Raw genomic sequence first — 26254 nt, forward strand, 5'->3', positions numbered from 1 at the left:
TAATATATAAATCCATGACACCAAATAACAAACAGGACAAAATGAAGACAGGACAAAATTTTATTTGACACAACAGTTCATTATAAGCATGTAAACAATTCTAATTAAAACAAAAACGACTGAGGACTAGGTTTCACATCACAAATGATTGCTTAAAATTAGACAATACATTGATGAAATTCTGAAATGAATATTTCGAAACCACATGACAAAGTTATAAATTCTATTTGACAAATTATCAACATGAAAGCTATTAAAAACATTAACAATGTTCACTTCAATGCGTTCGTTTGACCTGGAAATTTTCTTCGATAAATTTTTTCTCAACCCCAAAAGGAAAAACATTCTGAAATATTCTCCCTCTCCACTTTGAATTTTGAAAGAAAAAAAAAAAAAATCTATGAACTTTTGGTAGGCAGTGAGCGAATTAAAAATCAATAAAAATTGTAGAAATATCCAACATTTTCTCATGAGCTCTAGATAATGGTCTTCCTAATTTTTATTTAAGCAAGTTGTTGATAATTGCTTTTACTGGGAGATTAGGAAAATGCCACAAATTGACGAGATTCATTTTTAAATAGGAATCATTCAAGCATCACGTTTTTTAATGGGTAGCAGTAATGAGACCAATCCACTCTACTTTTATTATCAAACGTATATAAATATTCGAAAAATAATTTTTCACGATAAATATTCCTTTTATACACGAAATAGACGGGGGGGGGAGAGATAATCTATATCCACTATAATGTATGAGAATCCAAAATTCTCAGTATGCAGTAAATATATGAAAACATCTGTAGACATTCCTATTCCACAAAAAACATTTATTTTCAAACATTATATACATTGTTATTTTGGCAATTCATGATAGTAAATATCAATGTATAAAATTAAAGATTGATCATGACTTACTCATTTTTAACAATAAAAATATATACAGTGATTACTTCTGCATCTTCTTTCAATGTTTGAATTATCATAAAATTAGAGGGGGGGATACCAAAGTGAATACATATGCAGAATTAAGGGATAATAATAGGTTATGCAAAAGAGTAGCTGCAAACACTTTATATAAACATTTATTACCTGAAAATTAGGACATAAATGAGACTCAAGTCGTCCAAACATTTCAAAGCGTAATTTACAATTTACCTACCTTTTCTGTTCTCCAATTTTACCAGATAATCAGGTAAATCATTACTTAAAAATTCTGAATTGTTTGAAAGCATACTTACTAATGAAAATTCACCACTATGCTTTTAATGGTACTATAGAGTCAATAAATGAAATAAATAATTATTTAAAAAAAAGTCTCATAGGTCTTCATAATTTTAGAATGTAAACAAAATATTGATATAAAATCTGAAAAATTCAGATGATTCAATACACTATTAATTTAAAAGCCTATTAAAACTGGTTGAACCAAACCAAGCCTTGTAAACAGTTTTTCAAACCTCATTCATCAAGTCCCCCTCCCCCATTTCTTCTTTTGGAAATTAAAATGAGCTACTCCTATTGAAAAAAATAAATATGTTTGAAGTCCAAATTTTATGACATAAAAACTATAAAAGTGAACTCAAAGTTTGTCATCTTTAAAAATGAAGGCATTTATCTGTTATCAAAGTCTAAGCAATCTAAAATTACTTTGTCTAATAGGGGGGAAAAAATATTCTGAAAAAACAAATTGCTTTAAAAGGTTGAAAATAATATGTTTCTATGGGGGGAAAATAGATAGTTTGATTTCATAATCTCTAGAAATATTTTTAATTGCAATATTATTTTCGGAAACATAATGATAAAATTTACCAAAATGTGCAGATATTGACGGAAACAAAATCAAGGAATAGGTTTATGGCTACGGCCTAAGTATTAGGAGAATTTGGAGGAAATCAGTATTTTTGGTATTTAATTGCTCACAACAGCATTTACTTTTCTAAAAGAAAAAAAAAAATAATAACACAGAACCAGCGACAAAAGTAGACAATCTTACCCGAGACATAATATGGACATTAAACTATTAGAAAATTGTACTTTTATAATTAATGAGAATCACAAATTTTTCACTCATAATACAGCACATAATTTATTACACTTTTAGATGATATGGAAGGGGAAAAAAAAAAACTTATAATTTAGAAAGAGTAAGGAAACTATTAATCATTTATTTATATTTTTAATAAACCGATAAATTTTATTTACACTGAGTACAGCAGTCAATTCTTATGAACAGTAACAGAGTCTATGTGCCTATATTTATATCTCAATATCGAGTGTATACATCTGGCCCCTGAGTATATACATCACGAGTCAAGGCACATTTTGAAAATGGACTCCAGACATTCCTAAACCCTATACATACTTTCACTGAAAATGAGTAATAGTAATGAGTCAAACTGCAGACCATTTTATAATGTATATTCTTTATAAAAATATAAGTCACAGCCAATTATGTGGAATATTAGATCAAATTTTCTTTTTCAATTTAAAAAAAAAAATTATAATTTGTGCACACCAGCACTTTATTCTGAATTGTAATAAAAAAATCCATTTAAATAAAACAGGAATGATAAAAAAAGTTTTGTATATTATAAAAATCTAAATAAATAAATTGATTTTCGGATTTTCATCACAAAAGCTATGTAGTACAAGGAAGACTTTAGTGAAGATTTCTTGATAATTTATTAAATAAAAACTATGTTTTTAATTAAACTAGTCAAAAACTTACAACCCAAATTTATTTGTAAATGAATTTAAAATACCAAAATACAGAAAACAAAGATATTTAAAAATGATTTCTTTTACCATATTAATATGGAATAATGTCTCTTTAACTTAAAAACTATTTAAAGGTTTTTACTACTTAAAAATTTATTCAAAATTTGGAATATTGCTTTTAATGATGGCAGGAGGTTTAAATTACCATTCAAAATGGCTACTTTTCTATTTTATGTTGCCATTAAATATTTGAATTGCCACTTAAAATATTTACTTAAAGTTTATATACTTCTTAAAAAATATTAACACTTATGAAAAGAATTGTAATTATTAAAAATTACTTGGGATTATTAGAAATCTTTCAAGAAATTTTGAAATTCTATAATGCTACAGATTTTTCTCTCTTTAAAATAAAGTTGCAGACAGCAGAAAGATTTTTTTGTCAGGATTCTGCCAACTGCTAATATTAAATGAATCTTTTTTTTCCCCATACAAGTTTATACAACTTTTAACAACTGATTTAATATGTGACAACTTCTGCTATGAATATGTGTTGCAATGATTTCAATTTTAGCTCATATACACCATGAAGGAATTATCCCATTGTCCTTGGTTATATGGAAATGGTGAAAATTGAGGATAGCATCCTAAGGGCCATCTTATGTCAAGGCCCAACACAATCATAAAAGGTATGTTCTGACATTTGAATGGAGGTAATTTAATCTCACATCCCTGCTTATATAGTAGTGAAGCAAGAATCCATTTACTTGCAGATCTCATCTTCTCATCATAGAATTCTCTCAGCAGGAAAAATACTGAAGAAATGTTTTAATGAAAGTTTTGTAATAATTCAGGAGTTAATTTTTTATTAGTTGAAAACAGAAAATAATTTTTAACTGAATAATGTGAATATTTTAACTCTTGATTTGCACTATTTGAGTATTATTTTAACAGACAAATAATATGTTCCCTTCTGAATAAACAACTGACAATTTCTTCACACTCATTCCTGTCAGATAGCATTTTACGAGTAATTGATTAATTCAAAACTTTACACCACTAATGACAAGTTTGAAAAACCAGAGCATAGAGTTTGTGCAAGAAAGTCTTACAAAATGAATAGAGAAGTTGAAATGATATATATATATTTCCTTTTATTTCATTCATAGAATAAAGAGATAAAATAAATATGCTGAAAAAGGACAGCACATTAATGCGTGAACAGAGACAACTAATATTGTTTAAAAGTAATATTAAAACATAATTGCTTTAAAATCAGAATTGATAACATTTAAAATAAAAAATCTAGCAAACAATCTCTTCTTGTGCTTTCAATTTTAGCCAATATCTGCAAGGTAAAAATAAGAAAAAATATTTCATTAAAGAGAAGTTTCAGCTACAATAAGTTTATAACAGGTGTTATGTGCAAACAATACTATTCTAATACATATCTTCAATACAATAACATATTTGACTCTCCACTGTATAAGCTAAAAAAAAATTAATGCTTAACTTTAGAACAGTTAGATGCTTTCTTTTGCACACATTTGCAATCCTAGGCAGAGCACATTATGAAGCTTTTTTAATATATAAACTAATTGATCTAGTTTGACATTTCAAGTCACTTTCAACTGAATATATTAATGATTAAATTGTGCTTATTTTTTTTTATTTTAGTAAAGAAGTGAAAAATCATATGTTTTAATTTTTAGGACTCATGGCAATGTCATCAAAGTTTGTGTACAATATTTAAACAGACACCTGATGTTTATAAATGCTATAATAATTCAGTGAATATCGTGAAACAGGTAACAGCCCGGCCTATCTATTTCAAAATTCAGTGTTAATATCCTAATATTTACAAAATTTGCATTTTTTACAAATTAATTTCTTTAGTAAGTACATTAATAAAATATTTTAATCCACATAAACCTAGTTGGAAATCCATTATCAATATCATCTTGTAAACGTGCACATATTATGAAAATGACCAAATTCATCATAAAGATTTGTGTCTGAAAAATTTACAAAATAGTTTGATTTCTACAATTTTGTAAAGACAGCTTTAGATTATGATATTCTGAATGAATATTCAGTAGAATAACCTTTAAACTCTTATTTATGTTTTTTATTCTTAATACATACATAATATTTATGGATACAATTGAAATATACATCTAAAAGTGAATATATTCCTCCATAAAGTTCTAAAAGTGAACTTTGAAGGTGAAGTTGACTATGAATTATTATTAAAACCACTTACAACATCCCTATCAGCAAATCTTGGAACATAGTGATTTAATAGTGAAAAACTAAACTAGTTGGGAAAAGGGCTAAAGAGTACGCCATTAAATTTACTAGAAACCCCAAAATTTAGATTCTTTAGCATATGATTACTTTTACAACTAAATAAGAAAATATGACTGAAGAAATGAATAATTTTAGTCAGTTACAAATTAAACCAACATATCAATAAAGAACATGTACAGAAACAAGATATTATAAAGAAAAACATAAAATATAGAATTAATTCAGTAATTATAATAATGTGAGTAACATGGAATATGTGTTTCAAAATTACTTATAAGATTAGAGGATCATTTTATATTAATCCAATGTAACCCCTTATTTCTACAAATGACTTTTACCTCTGTCTGCTGTAATATTCGAGATCATTGATTAATTATTGATTATAAGATTTGTCACAAGGGCTATTGGAATTAAATTCAGGTGACAATGTATGGGTTCTATGCTACAGTCAACATAATTTCTACAACTCTTAGTTTGAATTTAAGTGCACTGTGTAAAGATAAATATAACAACCTTTATTTGAGCAAGAATGAATCTCATTTCTCAAATTTTAGAATGCTTCTGTATGATGCAAAAAGTTGAATAAGGATTTTAATATTCATATCCTAATTTAAAACACCTTATTTCATTTTGATCCACATTGACTTGAATATTTTAAGCTTCTCTCACACAGTTAGGATATGAAATGAAGCACATGTAACTAAAATGTTTTGAGAATCAACAGAAAATGAGTATTATCAAGATTTTAAAAATTTGTATTGAACTTGTCTTTTAAAAAATTCAAGCAAATTTCCCTTTACAAATATTTATCCACAGATTTTGAGTATTGGTACATCAATGTATCTCATTTAAAGAATGTTTTTCCCTTTGCTGTACCTTTTCACACTTGGTTTTGAATAAAATTTCTCATAATATAGAGGCAAGTTTTGAATAAGATGCAAATCAAAAATCTTATGAAAGAAGTTAAATTCATTCTAATGATGATCACTGTCTTTAAATTATAAAATCCTAAATTTTGTATGGTTGATAATACAAGTGGTATGAAGGATGATTTATTCTTTATTTGAATCTGCCTAGAAAATAAATCAATACTGAATCAAGGAAATGAATCTAGTAATACTAAGCTGCTTTATCAAAAGGCAACCCCCACTAATGTTTTTAATGTAGTCATGCCCTTTACATGTTAAGAAAGCCTAACAAAGCTAAATTTTGTCTAGAATATATTGGTAATATAATGGTTTAACATTTCATAACTAGTCGTTAAGACAAATACAAACTTCCTTAAACAATGAGCTACAGGATTCATTTGCCCCCATTTACTTTATTTCATAATTTTCGTTGAATTAACATCATGGTTCCTATGCCACTTATGTATTGAAGAAATTTCCAATAAACTATAAATGAATGACAACAGTTGTAACTGTGTTTGTGATGAGAAGCCTAATTGTAATTTTCAACAGCTGTTAAATCTAACTGCATGCTTAGCTAGTCATGCAACAATGTTCCTATTTTCAAAAATTTAGGCTCTGGATTCTAAGCAATCAAAAGAAAGAGTTTGTCTAAAATAACCAAGGACTCTTTAGCTTTATGTGCTAAAAAATACAATATGAATATTACAAAAAAGTTTCAAAAGATACAATTCCTGTTCTCAAAGCCTTTTTAATGATCATTGACATAGCATTTATAAAAAGCAATGAAATAAAAAAGTATTACAAAAATAACTTCATTTCAGCAACGGCTCCAAGGATCGGGTTAAAATTTCATTTTTTTTATATCTATCTTGATTATTTTTATTATTGTTAGCAAAGGAATTTGGAATTTTTGAATAAATTGTCAAAATATCTTAAGAAACTGATTTGAAAATCCACATTAAATCATCTAATTCATTTAGAGAAATTATCCAGAAAGATATCCTAGCACAGACAAGATAAAAAAAAAAAAAAAAAAAAAGGAATACTATACCTCTTGAGGGGTTTTTCCGACTTGATTTTTAACATAACATCGAAGTCCTTTGTCCAATTTTACAAAATGACCAAGATAATCTCCATCAATTACATTCTACAAAAATATAAATTTTTTGCACTTACTTGCTAACAGCAATTGCAGAATTTACATTTAAGTTAAGATGTATTTAATCGAATATGTTTGTCTAAAATAAATAAGACCATTCCTGAGAATTCAATGAATTCACACATTGTTGAGACAGACAATATCTTAATACAATATATTCACAGCTCATTTTTAAAACAAATATTTTAACTCTAATAAAAAAATACCTATCTAGATATAATAATAAAAGACACTAGCAATCCATGAACAGAAATTGCAAGGTTCATAATCTATTCTACATTGGGCAGAAATGCCTAACAATTTAACTTAAAATTTATGTCTAATCTAAATAATTTTGATGATTTAAAAATATAACATTTTGTTTTTTTTTACTAAGGAAAACTTTTATTAAAGTTTCCCTCTTTTCTTTTTTCATATTCCTTATACTTTATAAAAACTTTTCAGTTATGGCTAAACAGAAAAAAAAAAAAAGTAAAAGTACACATGCAGAGATATTATATTTGTACTTCTGAAAAAAAAATTAATAATACAATTTTTTAAATTAATTATTATGTTTCATTTTTCATTTGAATATTAATTCAAATTTCAAGCTCATGAAAAAATTTCAACAGAAAAATTTTCTTTCTAGAAACAACAGCAGGGAAATTTTAAATGCCCCATCTATTGTCTCAGAAGAAAGGAGATACTGCTCTTCTGAAGGCACCTTCTCTTTACAAATCAAAGAACACAACGAATGTGCCCAGAAAGATATTGGTACTTCTAGGATTAATGAATAGAAGCATACAATGTCCCACTGCAATTTTCCTGAATACTGAAAATTCTGAAAGAACAACAATGGAATTTTGATAGATTTAGATCAATTGAGTGAAAATGTTACTTTATATTTGCATTCAATTTAATTTATATTCAATATTTAAGGTGGTGAATCTTTTTTTTTTTTATCGATAAAAAACTACCTGCAGCACACCCTTTGCATTTGCAATCCTATGTTCAATTGCAGAACTGTAGATTTGTTTTTGTAAGCCTGCTTATCCTTCAGATTTGCCTATGCCAAACTCAAGATTTGTCCCATTATTTTAAAAACGTACAGTGTATCAACACAAAATGATTCTCCAACAGCTGAGGAATATATTATACAAACCATCAGATCCCTTCAAAAGCGGCAGAGGAAATACTGAATTATAATATTAGGCTTCTATGATTTTAATCATTTATATCTTTTATAATGATAGATTTCTTTATTACAGTTCCTATCCATTAGCTTTATTAACTATTATGTTTTACTTCAACAATTGCATGCAATAAATATCTTATGCAAATACATAAAATGATTTTGCAAGTAAAATAATTTCTCATACCATTTTCCCCACTTACCTTCATTTGAGTTATCACTTCCATAGACTGTTACTCCAAAATATAAATATTTATTAATTTACTATTCAGAAAAAAGATTCATTGAAAAGAAATTACTATGAAACAAATTTGAATTAAAATGAATTATATGAAATTAATTTTTAACAAATTTGAAACTTCCAAATCTTCCAAAAATCAAGAAAAGTGCAAAAAATAGATTCTCTGACTACACATGCAACATTTATCTGAATTGCAGCTAATAATTACATTAGTTTCCTGCCTTTCTCCATACTCAGAACCACTTTATGCGTACGATGAATTACATTAGTACATTATTACTCTTATTAGTACATTATTACTCTTTGCAACACAAATAATTTTAATAGCAAAGATGATTATGATCTTTGTTCAAAACTTTAAAACAATTCAAGAACTAATTAGCTGCTGTAGCAGAATTATAAAAACAGTATGATTGTACACATCTAATAATATATAATTTAGCAGATTTAAACAAATGAGACTACTAAATATTGCTTCCAATCTTCTTTCACATATCATAAATTATTTCCTCTAATCAAAATCTTATGCTTTTATAAATGAATAAAAGTATTTTACTTTCATTTTTATTACAAACAATACTAGATGTAAAACACTAATTTAAAGATAATAACTAAAAATTAACTAAGGCTTATATATTACAATTAGAATGTAAAAAATTTACAAACAATTAACAATTATAATTTCAAAATCAAAATATCAATTATTAGGGTACTAATAAAAAAAACATTTGGTTTAAAACAGCCATTCCTGCTTTAAGTGAATTAAAAAGTTCTAAAACCTTAGTTTGACAAAAATTTGAGGTTTACAATTTCCTCCTTAACTCTTAAAGTCTCTTTTTGAACTGCCCCAAGAATTATTATTATTACTGCTTTTGATTGTTTGAGCTAATACTCAACTTTCCTTTCTTCCTTTTCAAATTTTCACATAATTGCTTCCCTTCCTTTATTTTCTTCATATTTAGATCATGAATTCCTCACAATTAAAATCACTTGTTTTACACTTCAAAACTTTTCTACTTTTTGCTTAAATACTGTCATAAACAATTCTTTTTTGCAATGAATGTGTGTTCTTTCATATTCAGCCATAAACAATCTTCATTGATTGAAAACCCTTTCTCAACAATACTGTTGCAATGGGAAAGTATCCTTATAATCTTTAATAAAAATATGGCATCATTGCAAGTTTTGAATTGAGAAGAGGTTGAACTATAATTTATTCGCACTCTGCTTTTTGAAAAGTGAAAACCGGTCTTTCCGATAATTTCATTAGGGTTGCTGTTAGCAGCAGTCATTAGATTATTGCTCTTCTTAAGAGAATGAAATTCCAAAAAATCACCATACCCTTGAAAGAAAGCTATCTTGGGTTGCTGTTTTGTGATCTTTTTTGCGACATTAGGCTTCGTACGTAGAGAAATAATAACGTGAAATTGCCGATTGCGCACAAGTTTGGCGCGAAATGCTGTCGAGCACAATTTTCCATGAGTTTTGGATATTTTTACGAATATCTCCGATTCTTCCCGATTGATAAAATTTACTGACTTTCTCCTGAAAAGTTCCTGGTTCTATCGCCACCCTGTATTAGACAGTCGATTATTTTTATTTTTCCAAATTTTTGATGTATACAGATTTATATATTTTATGTAATTAAAGATTAAGTAAATGCTTTTATCCATCAAAACTTGATAAAACCTTATGAAACAAGTCACATGAAGAATCTACAAAATCACTTTTCAGACATCATCACATTTTTTTCTTAAAAGGATAATTTTTAGTTAAAAACTAAGCAACTCCAAAAGTAAGTATAAACAATCCATAATTTTATTCATGGATTGCAATAAAACTAATAGTTATCAACCTACCACTTTTATTTTCAAAATATAAATCATTATGATATGAGAGTAAAAATAATATATTACTTAGACTTCATACTGTATTAAAATGAAATTAAAGAAATTTTACAGGGGATTTAAAGAAAAACAAATAAAACCTCATGAATAACTAAAAAATAATATTATTTATGAATTATTTTTATGAATTGTTATTATTTATTATGAAAAATTTTAAATGTGGGAATCCCATGGTATATAGTTTAACGATTGAAATCTCCAAATTGGCGCAATTTTTTCTTGGCACTTTTTGGTCGCCGTTACAATTGACAAATACCATTACTTCTTACGACCCATCCCTTTATTGGCCAGACAGGAGAACAGATACATGGCGGACATTCACGCCAAGTTGTAACTTTTTGTTGGCGATAAGTCGCCAAATGTGACTACCTTCCTCATCATTTTCAAATAAGCTTCAAAGCGAAAAAATGCTGCCTTAAAACCGATAAATCACCAATTTTCTGCCAAGGCATTTTGTGGCTCTAAAAACCTGAAACCAAAACAACATCACGTTCTCACATGATAAAAAGGAAATTTATTTTCAAAGCGATTTTAAGCAGAATTTTTTAGTTCCTTGGACAGAATTATTTTTAAATAAAAATTTATAAAAATAAAATATAAATTTCAAAAAATTAATATTTTGCCTGATTACAATTACAGGGTGGCCAGAATTTCTGCTGTTTGAATTTCCTTGATATTTTCAGGCTTTTTAAGAAATTTCCCTGACATTTTTTGGATGTTTCTAATATCTTTAGAACAATGTTACTTTATTTTATTCTCTTTAATTATTGCACAATATCTTCTTACTTTTATTTGAAAACTTGTTCGACTTTTTTACTAAAAAAAAATATAAAATATAATTTAATTCTACGAAAAAAACTCCCATCACCTTCACTAATTGAATTTCAGATAAGCTTCAATTATGTTAAATTCTTCGCTTTTTTTATTGCAAATATATTAACCAACACTAGAAGATACATGCCTATTCCGACTTTTAGCCAACCAGTCATATCTCAGAACTGTTTGTCAAATTTACTCAAGTAAAAAGCAGTAAAAAAATATATGCACATTGATGGAGTGCTTAAGAATGAAATGATTTGTTTTTATCCAGAGGGGTCTCCCCTATCCATACTGTTTACCATCATGCCAATAGAACTGAAAAATAATTTCACAAACAGAAAAAAAAAAAAAAAAATCATTTACAAATACAAAATGAAATCTCTGTATCGAAATAAGAAAAATTCATCAATAAAATCAAAATTGCATCGACTTTTAGCTTACCAAATATAATAATAATAATTTTTTTAAAAATCGCTTGTATGCTGGCTCAATGCTTAACCCATAAAATAGAGAAAAATGTAGAAAACTGGTCCTCATCAATTTTTTTTCTTTACTGCATAAAAAGAAAAATGTTTTAAAGGTATAAGTCTCAAAAAAGATAGAATGAATGAATTTTGTAAATTTTTGTGGCAAGAAACCATATAAGAAAAATACTACCCTTCTCTTTATTAAAAATTTTTGGAAAAAATTACAAGAGGCATTTGTATCTACAATGTATCAAACAAATTAATTTCTCGTTCAATATTATTTTAAGATTATAGAGCATTTTGTTGAATGTATGGTAAATTAAAAAACACACACACACACAAATTTTTTAAAAAAGTTATAAGAAAATATTAGCATTATTATTAATAAAATATTAACATTAATTTCATGTTGTCCTTTATATCCATTCATATGAAGAATTTAGTAATCTGTGTTCATAATGTTCCAAGACCTCCAAGCAGAGGGGAGAAAATAATTGTTGCAAAATTTTTATTTAATTAAAATAAATTTATATGGAATTACAATAATGGGTCAATATTTTACAATCAGTTTTGAATACTGATACCCAAAATTCATACTTTTGCTCTTGTAACATGTGATAAGATCGATTTGACATTCGATGGAAAAAAGGGGGTAGGATAGCTCCATATATTTTTTAAATAAAAAAGACTCATTAAAGCTTAAAATCATAACAGTAACAAGAGTTGGGCTTTCGTTAGGCTGCCTTTTCCCATAGTACGCAAAACTATTTTCACTGATTATGTCAATAACTTGTCATTCTGAAAAAAGCAAACAAAAACTTTCGGCAAAAATATTATATATTTAAACATTATGCAATGAATTAGATATGGTGGTTAATCTTCCTATTCCATAGTCTGTTTTACACTATCAGTAAAAGTTTGATTTTCATTAGTTGCCAATGCTGTTTCATATGAAATAATACCAGCGAATAATCTGTTCGATAAAAAATACCGATTTATAAAAATTTTTCCAGTTTTACAATAAATTTCCCTAACTTTTCCTGATCTTCCAGAATTCCCTGGCGATTCCCGGTCAGCAGGCCACCCTGAATTTAAGATAGAAATTGAACTGTCATAAACATGAATAAGATTATTTTAATAAGGGGTATATATTAATCTTGACAATATTTTAAAATTCTATTTTTTGCACTCTCAGATTAAATATAAAATAGATCATCTTTACCTTGCACAGATATCCATAAACTTACCTGGCATTGATAATACTGTGAACGAAACTTTGCATGTGAGCAAAGAAAATCGGTGCTGCTTCTCTCAACTCCTTTTGTCGTCGCCAACATAGCTTTATACACTGAGTCCAAAAATCTTACATTCTATAAAGATAAATAATTACTTCATGCTAATTAACAGCTGTCAGTTCATGCAGCTTTGAATACTAATGTACAAAACTAACAATATTGCTTTATTATTTACAATAAGAAAAAAAATACATAAACAGAATAACTGTTATCTATACATTATTTCTTACAAGCATCAGGAAGGTTAATTAAGTTGACATTTATTAATTCTTTGAAAGTTCGGATACAAGTACTGCCACATATTTGTTTTAAATTTTATTTCTCAGAAACAATATGTGATAACAGAATGCTAGATACAGACACAATGACTGGTGTAAAAATGTTTTGTATGGCAGTTAATATCTGAAACATATTCATAATTTTATGCATTAATGATTCTAAAACTTAGAATGTTCATAGTGATTTAATAGAGCATTTATGGAAAACAACAGAATTTGAATTAACAAAAATAGGGGAAACTTCTAATACACAAAAAATGTTTAACAATCCCAAAATTTATCAATGCAAGTGAAATTGCCACTTTACTAATTATCTTTTTATTTATGTCCGGTATTAAAAGAAATTACCTGAAAAATTCTAGCATCATTCTAAGAAATAAACTGATTGAAATTTTAATTTAATACAAAATATTTATAGAATAACCATCAAGATTAAATTCACTGTACACAGCGTGGCCAAGATTTTTTAAGACAAGTGATGGATTTTAATTTTATAGGCATTATTGTACATGCTGAATGCTCTTTAACTATTAGTTAATGTGCTGCCACAATCTCAATGCATTTTCTATAATCTCATACCATATGGATATTTTTTAGAAAAGTGCAAGATTTTTCATATTTAATTTTCAAAATGGAATAAAATTGTAAGTAAACTTCAAGCAGGTCTTGGAAAAAGTGCCAGTAAAATGTAACATTGAAAGAAACAACTTTACAGAAGGTTTGTTTAAATAGATCTAATGCTTCCCTATGACACAGATGTCTTTTAGACAGAAGAAATATTCTAAAGACGATAAGTATACAGGAAAACCAAGTTCATCAAAAACACCATATATTATAGAAAAAAAAAAAAAAGTGTGATTTCATGGCAAACCATTCTTGTGACTCCCTGAGAATATTGTTTTCCAATATTCTCAGTGAATATCTTTGAACATCAATAAAGAAATAATTCGAGCCATCTTGCATGAAGATTTCAACAAACCAAAAACCTGTGCTAAATTCACAATCGCAACTCATTAAAGATACGGTAATTTGTGGCAAAAAATAACACCTGCGTATTAAATCGTTCTTGGTATTCACCTGATTTTGCACCCTATTTTATTTCCATAACTTAAAATGAAGTTAAAAGGATACCTTCCGATGACAATGTTAAACAAACAGCTTCCCACAAAGAGAGCTCAAACTACAAAGAGAACTCAAGCAGACATTCAAGTCATTATTGAAACACAGTAACAAATACACTAAAGCAATCCCCCCCCCCGATTTTGAAAAAAAATCCCCAAAAAATGCAATTACTTGTTTTTATTTAATTTATAAACAATCTGGAAAATTTTCTGACACACTATATGTTTCAAGAAATACATTAACTATAAAAATAATCTATAAATCACAAACAAAAAAGTTTCATTTTTTTTAAACAGTACATTAAAAATATTTCAACTGTCTTCTTTTTATTACACAATACATTTCTTTCAAGATGTTGAAACATGTGATTGTTTATGTTCCTAAAAATATTGGTAAAAGTTCAGGAATACATTCTACCTAGTTGAAAATGTTGGCCCATGCACAGGTTTCAAAGAAATTGCAAAACATACAGTCTACAGACTGAAAGGATGTTAAATCTCAATCCTTACATCAATCAATCCAAAGTCAAGGGACTACAGAAAAAATAACCTTGTGCTGCAAAATAACTCATGTGGAAAAGTGAATGTATAGAAATAAAAATTTAAAACATGCTAATTCCCTCCAATTGGAACTAAAGAATATAATTCATATTTTTAAAATGATATAATTTCAAAATCCAAAAATTATTTTGTAATTCCCTTGATTTAGCATGACAGTTTATGAGGCGTAAAATTAATATAAAATGCATAGAATATGTTAAAAAATCCATTTCTAGTTATAAAAGAAATTTGCTTTCAAGTAACACAATCAACTTTTCCATATGAAGGTAAGAATTTTATTCACATGCATGATGTGCTTAACAATTTAACAAAAATTAAACATTGGAATTAAATGAGCTGTTACGAAATTGAATCATTTTTTCAATCACCATGCTATATAATAAAAGTTAAAGTTACTATTTATAAAAATGCTTGTGCTGGTTTTACCTCCTTGTAGTTTCTATAGACATTGTATGATAAAACAAAATCAATTAAATCTGCTGTTCATAATTTTTACTAATGAGAATATTATATAAAGAAATTGACAATTATTTCAAAACCTAACACACAATCTTTCTCTTGCAACACTCTTCAATATTTTTGTCTGAACTTTGGTAGTGTTGGATTTTTTAGGCCATCACCATCATAAAAGTCAAAAAAATTTACCTTAGCAAAAATTTCACTTAGGGGTAGATTCCAACATTTTGCAACCGAAGATATTATTCATAATGATAACTACTCTTTTAATAAACATTTAACTTTTAACTTTCATTAATTTCACGTTATGATAAATTTTTAATGATTCACCATCATATTAAAGACTAATCACTTCTGGCGACTAAGTGGTTCACCAGAGATATTGGTCACTTTTAATCTGATTTAAATCATGTGGATAAAACTTCTTGTCTATTTTCTTTTGCAGTATAGCAACTTTACTTTTTTTTCATTCGTTTTAATAATTACACAAATATTAAGCAGAAACATTCTTCTACAGATTTGAACACTGAAAGAAAATCACATGATAAAATAAGTGAAGAAATAATGAAAAGGATTTGAGTTTCAAGGCAACATGATAATCTATTGTTGGAAATCATTCAAAATATAAATTTAAAAACACTGCCAAAACTTCAGAAACTTTTGGGTTATTCTTAAATTGGCATTATTAAAAATAATAATTTTTTAACTTTCAAAATTCTTTCAAACTGAAATTAATTTCTGTGCAATAACATTTTTGGAAGTTATTGCAGAAAAATATCAAATCTCAGCTTAGTTTTTTAAAAAATCACTCTGGGATATATATTAAAATTCTAATTTAATTTTTAAAGAAGATCACTCTAAGATGATCATTCCCTCCCTCCATGGTACATCCATGGCAAATTTGATAGCTGTAACACAAATGATCTAGTCTATAGAGCACCAATACAAATTTTTCAATTTACTAACGTCATAAAAGTGCATATATTATTATTTAACACAACTCATAACTGGGTAGCATGCACTATAATTCGTTCGGTATTTGTAAAGGTTATAATGGCGGTAAATACTGCAATGGTAAGTTTGTAGTTATAAAAATGCAAACTAACAGAGAAACAAGTAGCAACCTGACCAAATATACTTAATAAAGTGTCAATATTTTTCCAACTATTTTATAATTGGTGGAATTTGTATCTTTCATAAAATTATTTGCAAGGCAACTAGGCTAAACACCTTTTTTTAAACAGCATGTCTTCAGCTCAATGATCTTCATCAGTTATCTTGTCTGAAATCTGTCACTGTTTCTATCGACATCATTTTGTGTTAAGTTAACATTTCGTAAAAGAGATAAACTCTATAAAATATTACAATGCTGATGCTTCTCAACTTTTTCTTAAAAATTAACAATATTGCTCTAACTTTGAAAAATACTATCAAAAATTTAAACACTTTTGTTTGCAATAGTGCACAAAATACGAAGGATGTTAATAAATAAGAAAAAAAAAAATTATATTGACAAATATGTAATTTAGTAAACAAACAACAACTACTGCTAAAAAAAGAAAGAAAAAAAATTATGCACAAATAAAAAAAAGGATATACCTCTTTCAATTTAAGTTCTGATAAGATTCCAACAGATCCCGAGAGAGTTGCATACACCACAGTTTCATATGCTTTACTTGAAAATTTAAATGTCTGTATGGATGACACAATTTCTCCAAGATAAATACAAGCAAGCAATTTTTCCTAATTAAGAATAATAAAAAGTCTTTAAAATAAATTTTTAAAAATGCAGAAAATAATCAAGAATTAATTTAGAATTAAGAATAAAATTTCATTGCAAAATATTTTTCCATTTTGATGATATAATAAATCAAGAAAATATAAAAATCCGATTTACTAAGTTTTAAAATTAATAATTTTACATATTATATTTAAAGTTGATTATTTTTCTATAACAGAGAGTGTCATAAAAAAAAGATTTTTTTTTTTTTTTTTTTTTGTAAAGGTATTGAACTTGAAAAAATATCCATAAGCAGTTGCAAAAAATTCAATAAAAATAGTTTCATTTATTTATTTATATTACCATTTATTTTCAGTTGCACTGCAGTTTAATTATTTATTAATGATGCTTAGCATGATTACACATTTTTGTTGGAAGTCCAAATTTGATTATTTAATATTAATAATCCACACAATCTTGCTGCATCTGCTTTTAGAATAACATAAAAAAAAAGTTGCCAGCATGCTTCATATCCACTAACTGCAACATGGGACATAGAGAAGTTGAAACATAAAAAATATATAAACACACCTTAGTTTTCTAATTAGATTTTCTCTGAATTATCTGTAAAAGCATAGCTCCTAAATTACATGTGTGGAAGCCATAGTCACAGTAAGTGCTTCCATTCCCTTATTACTAGTCAGTAATATTTACTAAAATTGTATCTTATATGACATATTTTTTGGCAAGGGGAAATAGAATTAACCGAAAAAATGTTTAAGCTATTCACAAGCCATTATGTATTTTGGAGAATGTGAAGACGGATTATGAAGCTGTAAATACCCAATAAATTCATAAAATATAACAAAATCTTCAATCAAAGGAGAGGCATTAAAACCACTGAAATTTCATTTTGAAAGTTCTATCTAATTTGACAATAGTAAAATCTTTTTTGTCCAAAAGTAATATATTATTATTGTTTTGCCAGAAAATGTAATAGATTTTGTAAGAAAATGAATGAATGTATAAATGTGAATAACTGGTTAAAGCAGATTTTTTTATGCAAATACTTAAAATATGTTTTTTAAACGAATTAAAAACTTACAAAATATCTTAATTTATATACTATATTGTAAATATAAAGAAAAATTTGACATTAAAACAAATAAAAATAAGTTTTAAATATAGCCTCAATATGATACACTCGTTCATGTACTTACTAGCCATTTCATTTTGCACAAAATTCTATTGAAAATCTATGAAAATGATCCATTAATTATTTGTAATATTCAAATTTTATTTCTTCTGATGTTATTAATTCATGCCATGCATGGTGTTAAAATCTAAGGATAAAACCGCTTAGAAACAAACATGTATTTAGTCAGAAAACTTATTAATACATTATTATATATATTAATACATTTCTTCAAGTTTTAAAAACAACTTTTAGAATATAAGTTGCCAAGTTCCCTCAGTATATAACAGTCCAAATTGAAAATGATTCAAAATAATTTATTCGTAAAATTGATGTGCTTTCTTTGATTCATTTCCCAGATTATGAATATTTTCATTTCAGAAAAAACCCTTTGTATAAAAATCATTACTAATTTTTTTTTTTTTTTTTGAAATGTAGTAACTCATAAACATACTTGAGAAAGTGTAAAGATAGATCCACTTTTAGTCAAAATTTTGGCTGGCAAAATCTCACGTTGAATCTAAAAGAGCAAAACAAAGACCAATTGTAAATTTAAAAATTTTTTTAATAACTTTCAACTTAAAAGATTAATTCAATAAAATATTAGATAATTAGTATTTCATATACAAAGAATTAAAAAAGAATTATTTTTAACAATTTTAATTTCAAACGCTGACATGCAAGTTTTTTCTTGTAACACTCTTTAATCTTTTTGCCTGATCATTAGTGGTGTTTGATTTGCTGGACCATCACCAACAATATATAAGTCAGTATTAAAAAAAAAAAAAATGCCTCTCTGGTCTCCTAATTACTTTTGATGACCAAGTGGTACACCAGCGATATTGGTCACTTTTAATATGATTTAAATCATGTGGATAAAACTTCATGTTTCCATCAAATTGTTAGTTATTAAAGCCTTTGCTATTTTAATTGTCTTACACATGTTCTGATCATTATGTATATGATTTATTTTAATGGAGAAAAGCCCTATGCCATCATAGCGCAGTTAGAAAGGAAAATGTCCAGTTTGTCCTTTTCTGCACTTTTGTGGTACAGTAACAATATTTTCTTATTTATTGAATATTATACAAATATTAAGCAGAAATATTCTTTTTCAGATTGAACACCAGAAAAAAAATCACATGAAAAAATAATTAATCACATGATAAAATAAATGAAGAAACAATGAATGGGTTTTGAGTTATAAGGCAACAATGTAACCTATTGTTGGAAATCATTCAAAAAATAATTTTCCATTTTCAAGAAATATAATACAATGCAATAATAAAATATAAATATTTGATTAACTAATGTTTAAAATTAATAATTTTATAAATTATATTTTTAAAGTTGATCAGTATTTTTCTATAATAGAGGATAACATAAATAAGTTTTTTTTTTTTTTTTTTTTTTGTAAGGATATTGAACATGCAAAAAATATCCACAAGCAGTTGCAAAAAAAATCAATAAAAATAGTTTCATTTATTTATTTATATTACCATTTATTGTCAGTTGCATTGCAGTTTAATTATTTGTCAATGATGCTTAGCCTGATTACATATTTTTGTTTAAAATAACTCCAAATTCTTAGAGTATATAATGAAAATAACAAACCGAGCTTTAAAACAAAACGAATTTGATAACTTAATATTAATAATCTGCATGACCTTGCTGCATCTGCTTTTTGAATTATACAAAAAAAAAAAAAAAAAAGTTGTCAGCAATGAGTGATCTACATACTTCATGTCCACTCACTGCAACATGGGACATAGAGAAGTTGAAACGTAAAAAGTATATAAACACACCTTAATTTTCTAACTAGATTTTGTCTGAATTGTCTGTAAAAAGCATGCCTCCTAAATTACATTAAAATCGTAGTCACTGTTAAGTTAAGTGTTTCCTTTTCTTATTATATTTTAGCAAGTTACATATTTACAAAGATTGTATCTTTAAATATGACTGATGGGTTTCTTGTGAGAGGGGAAAATATAAATAACATGTGTTGTAAGAAATTGCTGCAAAAATTAAATACTTTTAAGCAATTTTCAAGCAACTTAGCCAAATAAATTAAGCACCTATGTATATGTAAATCTCCATATTTTCGATGCATAGGTTATTTTTTGTTTTATAATATTGCACAGTTTTTATTGAAAAAATTTTAAAAATTAATTTTAAATGTGCATTCAATAAATTTTAATATTTATTTCTGTATTTGCACAACATTTTCTATTGTAAGACAAATTATGTCTTTTTGCTCTTGACAAAAACAAAAAGATCATAAAAATGAAGATCTATTAACACCAAAAATTTAGTCAACTTTTATAAGATTAACAATCAAGATCTGTTATCTTTTCTAATATTTTTAAAATAACACATTACCAGTTTATTTAGATGAATACATCATTTCTAAAAATGCCATCATTAATGCAGAAACATAGCATGATCAAACAGTTTGTATTTGATTTTTTATAAGTAACAATAAATAACATTTGACATAGCTGGAATAGAAAGTGCAAATTTCATCATGCATTAATTTATTACAATTAGAAATTTTTGTTGCAATCTTATAAATAAAGCTAAGAACAAAGAATTCGGTAATAGTTACAATCATAAAACTAGCAAAACGGTGGTGTAATTGACAATAGAGCAAGCAATGTCATGTTCTAAACAAGTTCCGTAAATCATTTTTTTAATAGAAAAGAATAGTAATGTTTAAAAAAATGTTCATGTTATATAAAAAAAATGTCTTAGCATTTCTAACTTCTGAAGTTTAGTAAAGCTCCCCCCCCAACCCCGCTTTTTTTTTTTACATTTAAGGCATGTGACTACGTTCAGGGTGAATTTTTTGAAAATTTTCAAATATAGTTAGTTATATTTTTTAAACTTTTACATAAAAAAATATCGGAGAAAGAAACAATTATGAAACCAAATTAGATAAGTTAAACAACATTTTTTTTTTTTTTTTTGGCTAAAAAGATGTATAAAGCAAAAATTATCTAGTTTAGAAATTTATCAAATGATTCGCTTAAAACTTTGCAGATAGCTTAAGAATACTTTATATAATTATTGAACTAAAAAAATGCTGTATTTTTACCCATTCTTTAAATATTGGAGTTTGACAGATAAATAACAAGAAATTTTCAATTTTTTCACATTGTAAAGCAATAAAACAACTATAAAATATTTCTTAATAAATAGATTGCTTATTCTCTAGTTTAGGAATTTCGGAGCATACTGAGAAATTATAATTTTAACAAATATTATGCATTAGATTTTAATTTATGCATTAGATTTTAATTATTTTTTATAAGAAAATTCTATCAAAGATTAGAATTGGTGAAAATAGCATCTAAAAATGTAAAATAGCATCAAAATGTATTTAAATGCAAGTATAAAGATAAATGTAACTACCCAAAAATGGACCTAAAAACAAAATTCTAATGATTTTATAAAGAAAATTGTTCATATATTAAGAATATTAAATTTTAAAAAAATTCATAATTTTGAAAAAAAAATCGCATTTTAAACATAGTCATCTACCTTAACTTTCTGAACATTTAATAAAAATTTGCCTTTTATCCTATACTTTAGCTTTAAAAAATTTACAAAAAAGTGCGATTATATATTTTATAAAAGAAATGAAAATAATTTACAACTTCTAGTTTCCACAAATAATGGAAACAAATTCAAGCAATAAAAAGCCACTTCTGATAATTAGAAGCAAAATTAAAATAAAAAATTCTAATTGAAGCAATATTTTAAAAGCATTTTTTTAAGCCAGCACGAGACAAATCACATTGCTTTAAAATTTAGCAAAACTCATCAAGTCAAGAATATTATTCATGACTTGATGAATAATATTCATTATATTCATCATTATATCATTCAATAATATTTGAATTCAACGAACTGTTTTAAAACTTGTAATTTTAAATTAAAGCAAAGAAAGTATTTTCTTCTTCTTCTTTTTTATTTATCATGTTAACAGAGTTAAAATAATGTGGCTCAACGATTCAAAGCAGCCGTGACATTGTTATGAATTTCATCACAATAAAAATCATTGTTACAAATTATGTCCAACACAAATTTTTCAAGAAATACTCTTTGAATCAAAATCATTTTTTTTAAAGAATGTTGTTATTCATTAACTTACTAGTGGAAGTGTAATGACAGGAGTAGTTTTTTTAACCACTTTAGAATTGTTTTGGGCCTGCAAAGTCCCAAGTTGAACCTAAAAGAGCAAAACAATAACTATAAATTTCAAAAATCATGAATGACTTTCTACTTAAAAGATAATTTAAAATAAAAAAAAATATTCGATAATCATAGAATAACATTTAATTAGCATTTCAGATATAAAAAAAATTATTATTTTTAACAAATTTAATTTTTTTTAATGTGGAATGGTACTTATCAAAAAACATATGTAAAATAATCTACCTCTGGTTTCACCTCATTAACTGAATAATGCAGTTGTATGGTATAATGAGTAACATCCCAGAAATTTCATAAATGCTTCAATAAAAATTTACTAAATTTTCCCTTATTTCACATTTTTGCTTTTTTTATTGTTAAATTAATTCTTTTATAATACATTATCGATCACCCATAATCACAGGATTCTTCTTAAAAAATAACACTTGCTTTATCAAACTTTTACTGCATCTTCGCCACAAGAAAACGGTTTTATTTCTATTGTTAATCATCAAAATGATGCAAGCTTCTATGCACCATAAAACTGTTTCTAAAATTAGAATTAGTTCAGAATAATTCTTTTAGAATTTTCAAGAGATAATGCAAAACAAAACTCAGTGCCTACAACTCTACAACTGGACTGCTTTCACCCCTTAGGAAACATAAGCTAATCTATCAGAATGCTCTATCACTGTTATGAAATCATAACATAAAACAGTCCTTTCAGCTTGGATAAGAACCATTTCATCCAAATAAGTCAACACGAATATGTTTTTCATTAATATAATCGGGTAGTATTAATCAGATTAATTTAGTCATGTCAATCAACTTTAGATAATATTAAGTTGAATCACAAAAAAAAAGTATTATTTTAAATTATACTTCCACAATTATAATAGAGCATTCCTATTGTTAACTATACTTCAAAAATGGCTTGTAAGTATATCTGCTGTGGATAGGTCGGATTTCTTCATTTTGAATACTTCATAGTAGCAAACAATTTAGGAACAATAATTGGCAAAGTTAGCACAATTTTAAGGTGTTGTGGGCTCTATCAATGTTTTATTTTGTAATATCTCTAAAAATGAAGATGAAGGGGATGGCTGGCCACTGATCTTGGAAACATAAAAAAAAGTATGAAACAAATTCTATATCAGTACAATGGTTCTATCTGGGGAATTTGCTATTTTTGAACCTGTTGCAGTTTTTCTGGATACAAAATGCACAGTAAAGTAGTGCTCTTCCAATTTCTTTCAAAAATGGTAATTCATGAAGGATGGGCAGTCATCAATGGCATATTTAGAAATATTGAATTTTTCTATGAAAAAAATTAAAGAAATTGGTTGTTGGTTAGAGCTGTTTAACTGGCTCTTTGGCTTTTTTTCTTTCCTTATTATTTCATAGATAAACTGTTCATTATTTGATTAAATCTTTGCAAAATGTAGAATGTTTGTTCCATGGAAATTTAAAAAAAGTATTTAAATGAATATTAAGACTAGAAAGATAGAAATGATTATTTTGATTGTAAATGAATTTCAAATGCTCATTTTCTTGTCTTATTCTTAGATTTGTTTATTTGTTCATTGAATTTCCCCCAGTTATTCAAAGAAAGGATAGAACAAAACTTATTATTATTTATTTTATTTATATATATATTTTTGCTCATTAGTATTGACAGTATAAATGTGTATAACTGGAAAGACAGACATGATTATTTTAATTCCTATGATGAATTTTGCATTCAGGCTTAAATTTATTCCTGCTCTAATAATCTTTCATTTCACGGGCATTTGAGGATACTTGATTGAAAGGAATGTAAAGAAATAGAGTTGGTTAAAAAAAAATCCTGCTGTTTATCTACAAATTCTTTTGTTTTTGGAAATATCTGCTTAATTGGAATAATCAATATTCCTTTCTTCTGACGCTTTTCAATTTGATTTATTCTTTTCTTCACCTGTTCAATCTACATTCTACCTCTTGATCTGATAAAGAATCTTTGTTAAAAGAAATTCATCAAATAAAAATTTACAAATCTAGTGGAATTTATGTGAAACTGAGCCTGGTTCAAATATAAATTATTAATCTGAGGATGTATATACTCCTGCCGATGACAGTAAGCTTCAGTAGCCAAATTTTTATTATTTAGAGAAACTGCAATGAGCCATTTCTTCTCAAAATCAGAAAAATGAAGAAAATATATGTTTAAACATTGATATCCAATATGCAAGTATTTTCTGAGAAAAAAGTTGAAGGCAAGGATGAAGGGAGTTTAAAAGAAGTAAAGTACAGAAAACAGGCCATGAAAATCTCTTTCAAAATGATCAAAATAAGTGAAGTTAAGAAGCAACAACAGGCGAATTATACAATTTTATTTCTAAAGACAATCTATGTGATTTGTGACCTCAACTTTACATTAGAAATGGATTGAAAGAAATCATGGAATATTTGCTCAGTGACATGATCCAAAGAATTTGAAGGTCTTTGAAAATATTAATTTATTCTAATAAAGGAATCTGGAAAATGTTTAGTGAAAATTGTTTACTTTGTTTCAAAACAGGTCAAAACATAACAACAAATGAACAACTATTTCCTATATGAAAGTCCATTTATATAAGAACCATAAAAATTGCATAGCCTTGGAACTCTTGGAACTAAATTCAGGGTAGCAGTTTATGTTCTATCAAAATATTTGTGGAATGCCTTTCCATACTTAGGAAAAAATGCATATAGATCCACTGATGAAACTGTTAGAAAACATGTAATATGAAACTTAGCAGAGACATTTCATAAAGTTAGAATGAATTTCAGAATAAATAGCTTTTTTAGATCGTTAAAATTAGCAAAAACTTTATGGTGTAAAAAACCTCATTGATAGTGTGAAATGCATTAAGTACCCAAATAAATGAAACTAAAAAAAGGAAGAATGCTTGAGCATTCTGACAGCCATACCCCCCTCCCCAAAAAAATGCAATTAAAATATTATAAAAACTTGTTCAGCAAAGAACAAAAAAAAAAAAAAAAAAAAAAAAATGTAGTTTTTTGTTATTTGAAAAGAATAATCAAAATGACTGCTCTTAGTCTTTCAAGGAATATAAAAAACTATCTCTCTAGTGTTAATCAATTGCTTTGGAACTGAATATTAATAAGTAGAAATGGTTGTTTGAACAGTTGAGCTAATGATAAAGTTAATTTCACTGTACTTACTATAAAAATGTTTCCAGATATAGTAGCTCGAACCATTCGATCACCACTTAAAATACAGGCTGCTGTTACTTCGTTAGGTTTTATATCTTTTTCTAATAAATGCAAGGCCACTTTCTTGATCTTTTCTTTTTTTCCTTTAATGTGGATTAAAGTTTCTCTTGATTCGTACAATAAACAAGACATGCCACATTTCAAATCATTGACCCAAATTCTTTCATCAACAGGATATATGGCTGTTATAGCTCGGAACACACACTATAAAAACAGAACAATCAGCACATTGTAAAAGATACATACACCCTATAAAAATATGTTAATATTATGCATTTAATATGAAAAGCTTGCTTATCAATATTTCAAATTACATTATTATCCAATGACAGTTTTGTAATTATATGATTAAAATATTTTTTGAGAATACGTAAAATAGAGATAAATTTTGGTACAAGAAACTTTTTTTATATACAGATTTAAGTTATGTCATGTAAAAATAGATCAGAGCATCACAGAATTCTTCAAAAATATTT

At 26.6% G+C, this 26254-nt stretch overlaps 1 protein-coding gene across 3 annotated transcripts in view; it reads right to left on the bottom strand.

Moving 5' to 3' along the window:
* Positions 1 to 2829: 2829 nt before the first annotated feature.
* Positions 2830 to 26254, bottom strand: part of LOC129958832 (splicing factor 3B subunit 3-like) — a 104338-nt gene continuing 80913 nt past the window's right edge. The window contains exons 22-28 of one of the 3 annotated variants that reach the window (XM_056071544.1): positions 25728 to 25982; positions 22483 to 22560; positions 18784 to 18849; positions 17014 to 17157; positions 12951 to 13073; positions 6991 to 7086; positions 2830 to 4066 (exon numbers count right to left, since the gene is read on the bottom strand). In XM_056071544.1, coding sequence (XP_055927519.1) covers positions 4010 to 4066; positions 6991 to 7086; positions 12951 to 13073; positions 17014 to 17157; positions 18784 to 18849; positions 22483 to 22560; positions 25728 to 25982 — 819 coding nt within the window. In that variant the 3' untranslated portion in view covers positions 2830 to 4009. Of the gene's footprint in view, positions 4067 to 6990; positions 7087 to 7590; positions 7919 to 11607; positions 11790 to 12950; positions 13074 to 17013; positions 17158 to 18783; positions 18850 to 22482; positions 22561 to 25727; positions 25983 to 26254 lie in introns of those variants that run through there. The other 2 variants (XM_056071542.1, XM_056071545.1) reach the window with 2 other exon arrangements.

Source organism: Argiope bruennichi, chromosome X1 (genome assembly GCF_947563725.1).
Source record: "Argiope bruennichi chromosome X1, qqArgBrue1.1, whole genome shotgun sequence".
Taxonomy (NCBI): Eukaryota; Metazoa; Arthropoda; class Arachnida; order Araneae; family Araneidae; genus Argiope; species Argiope bruennichi.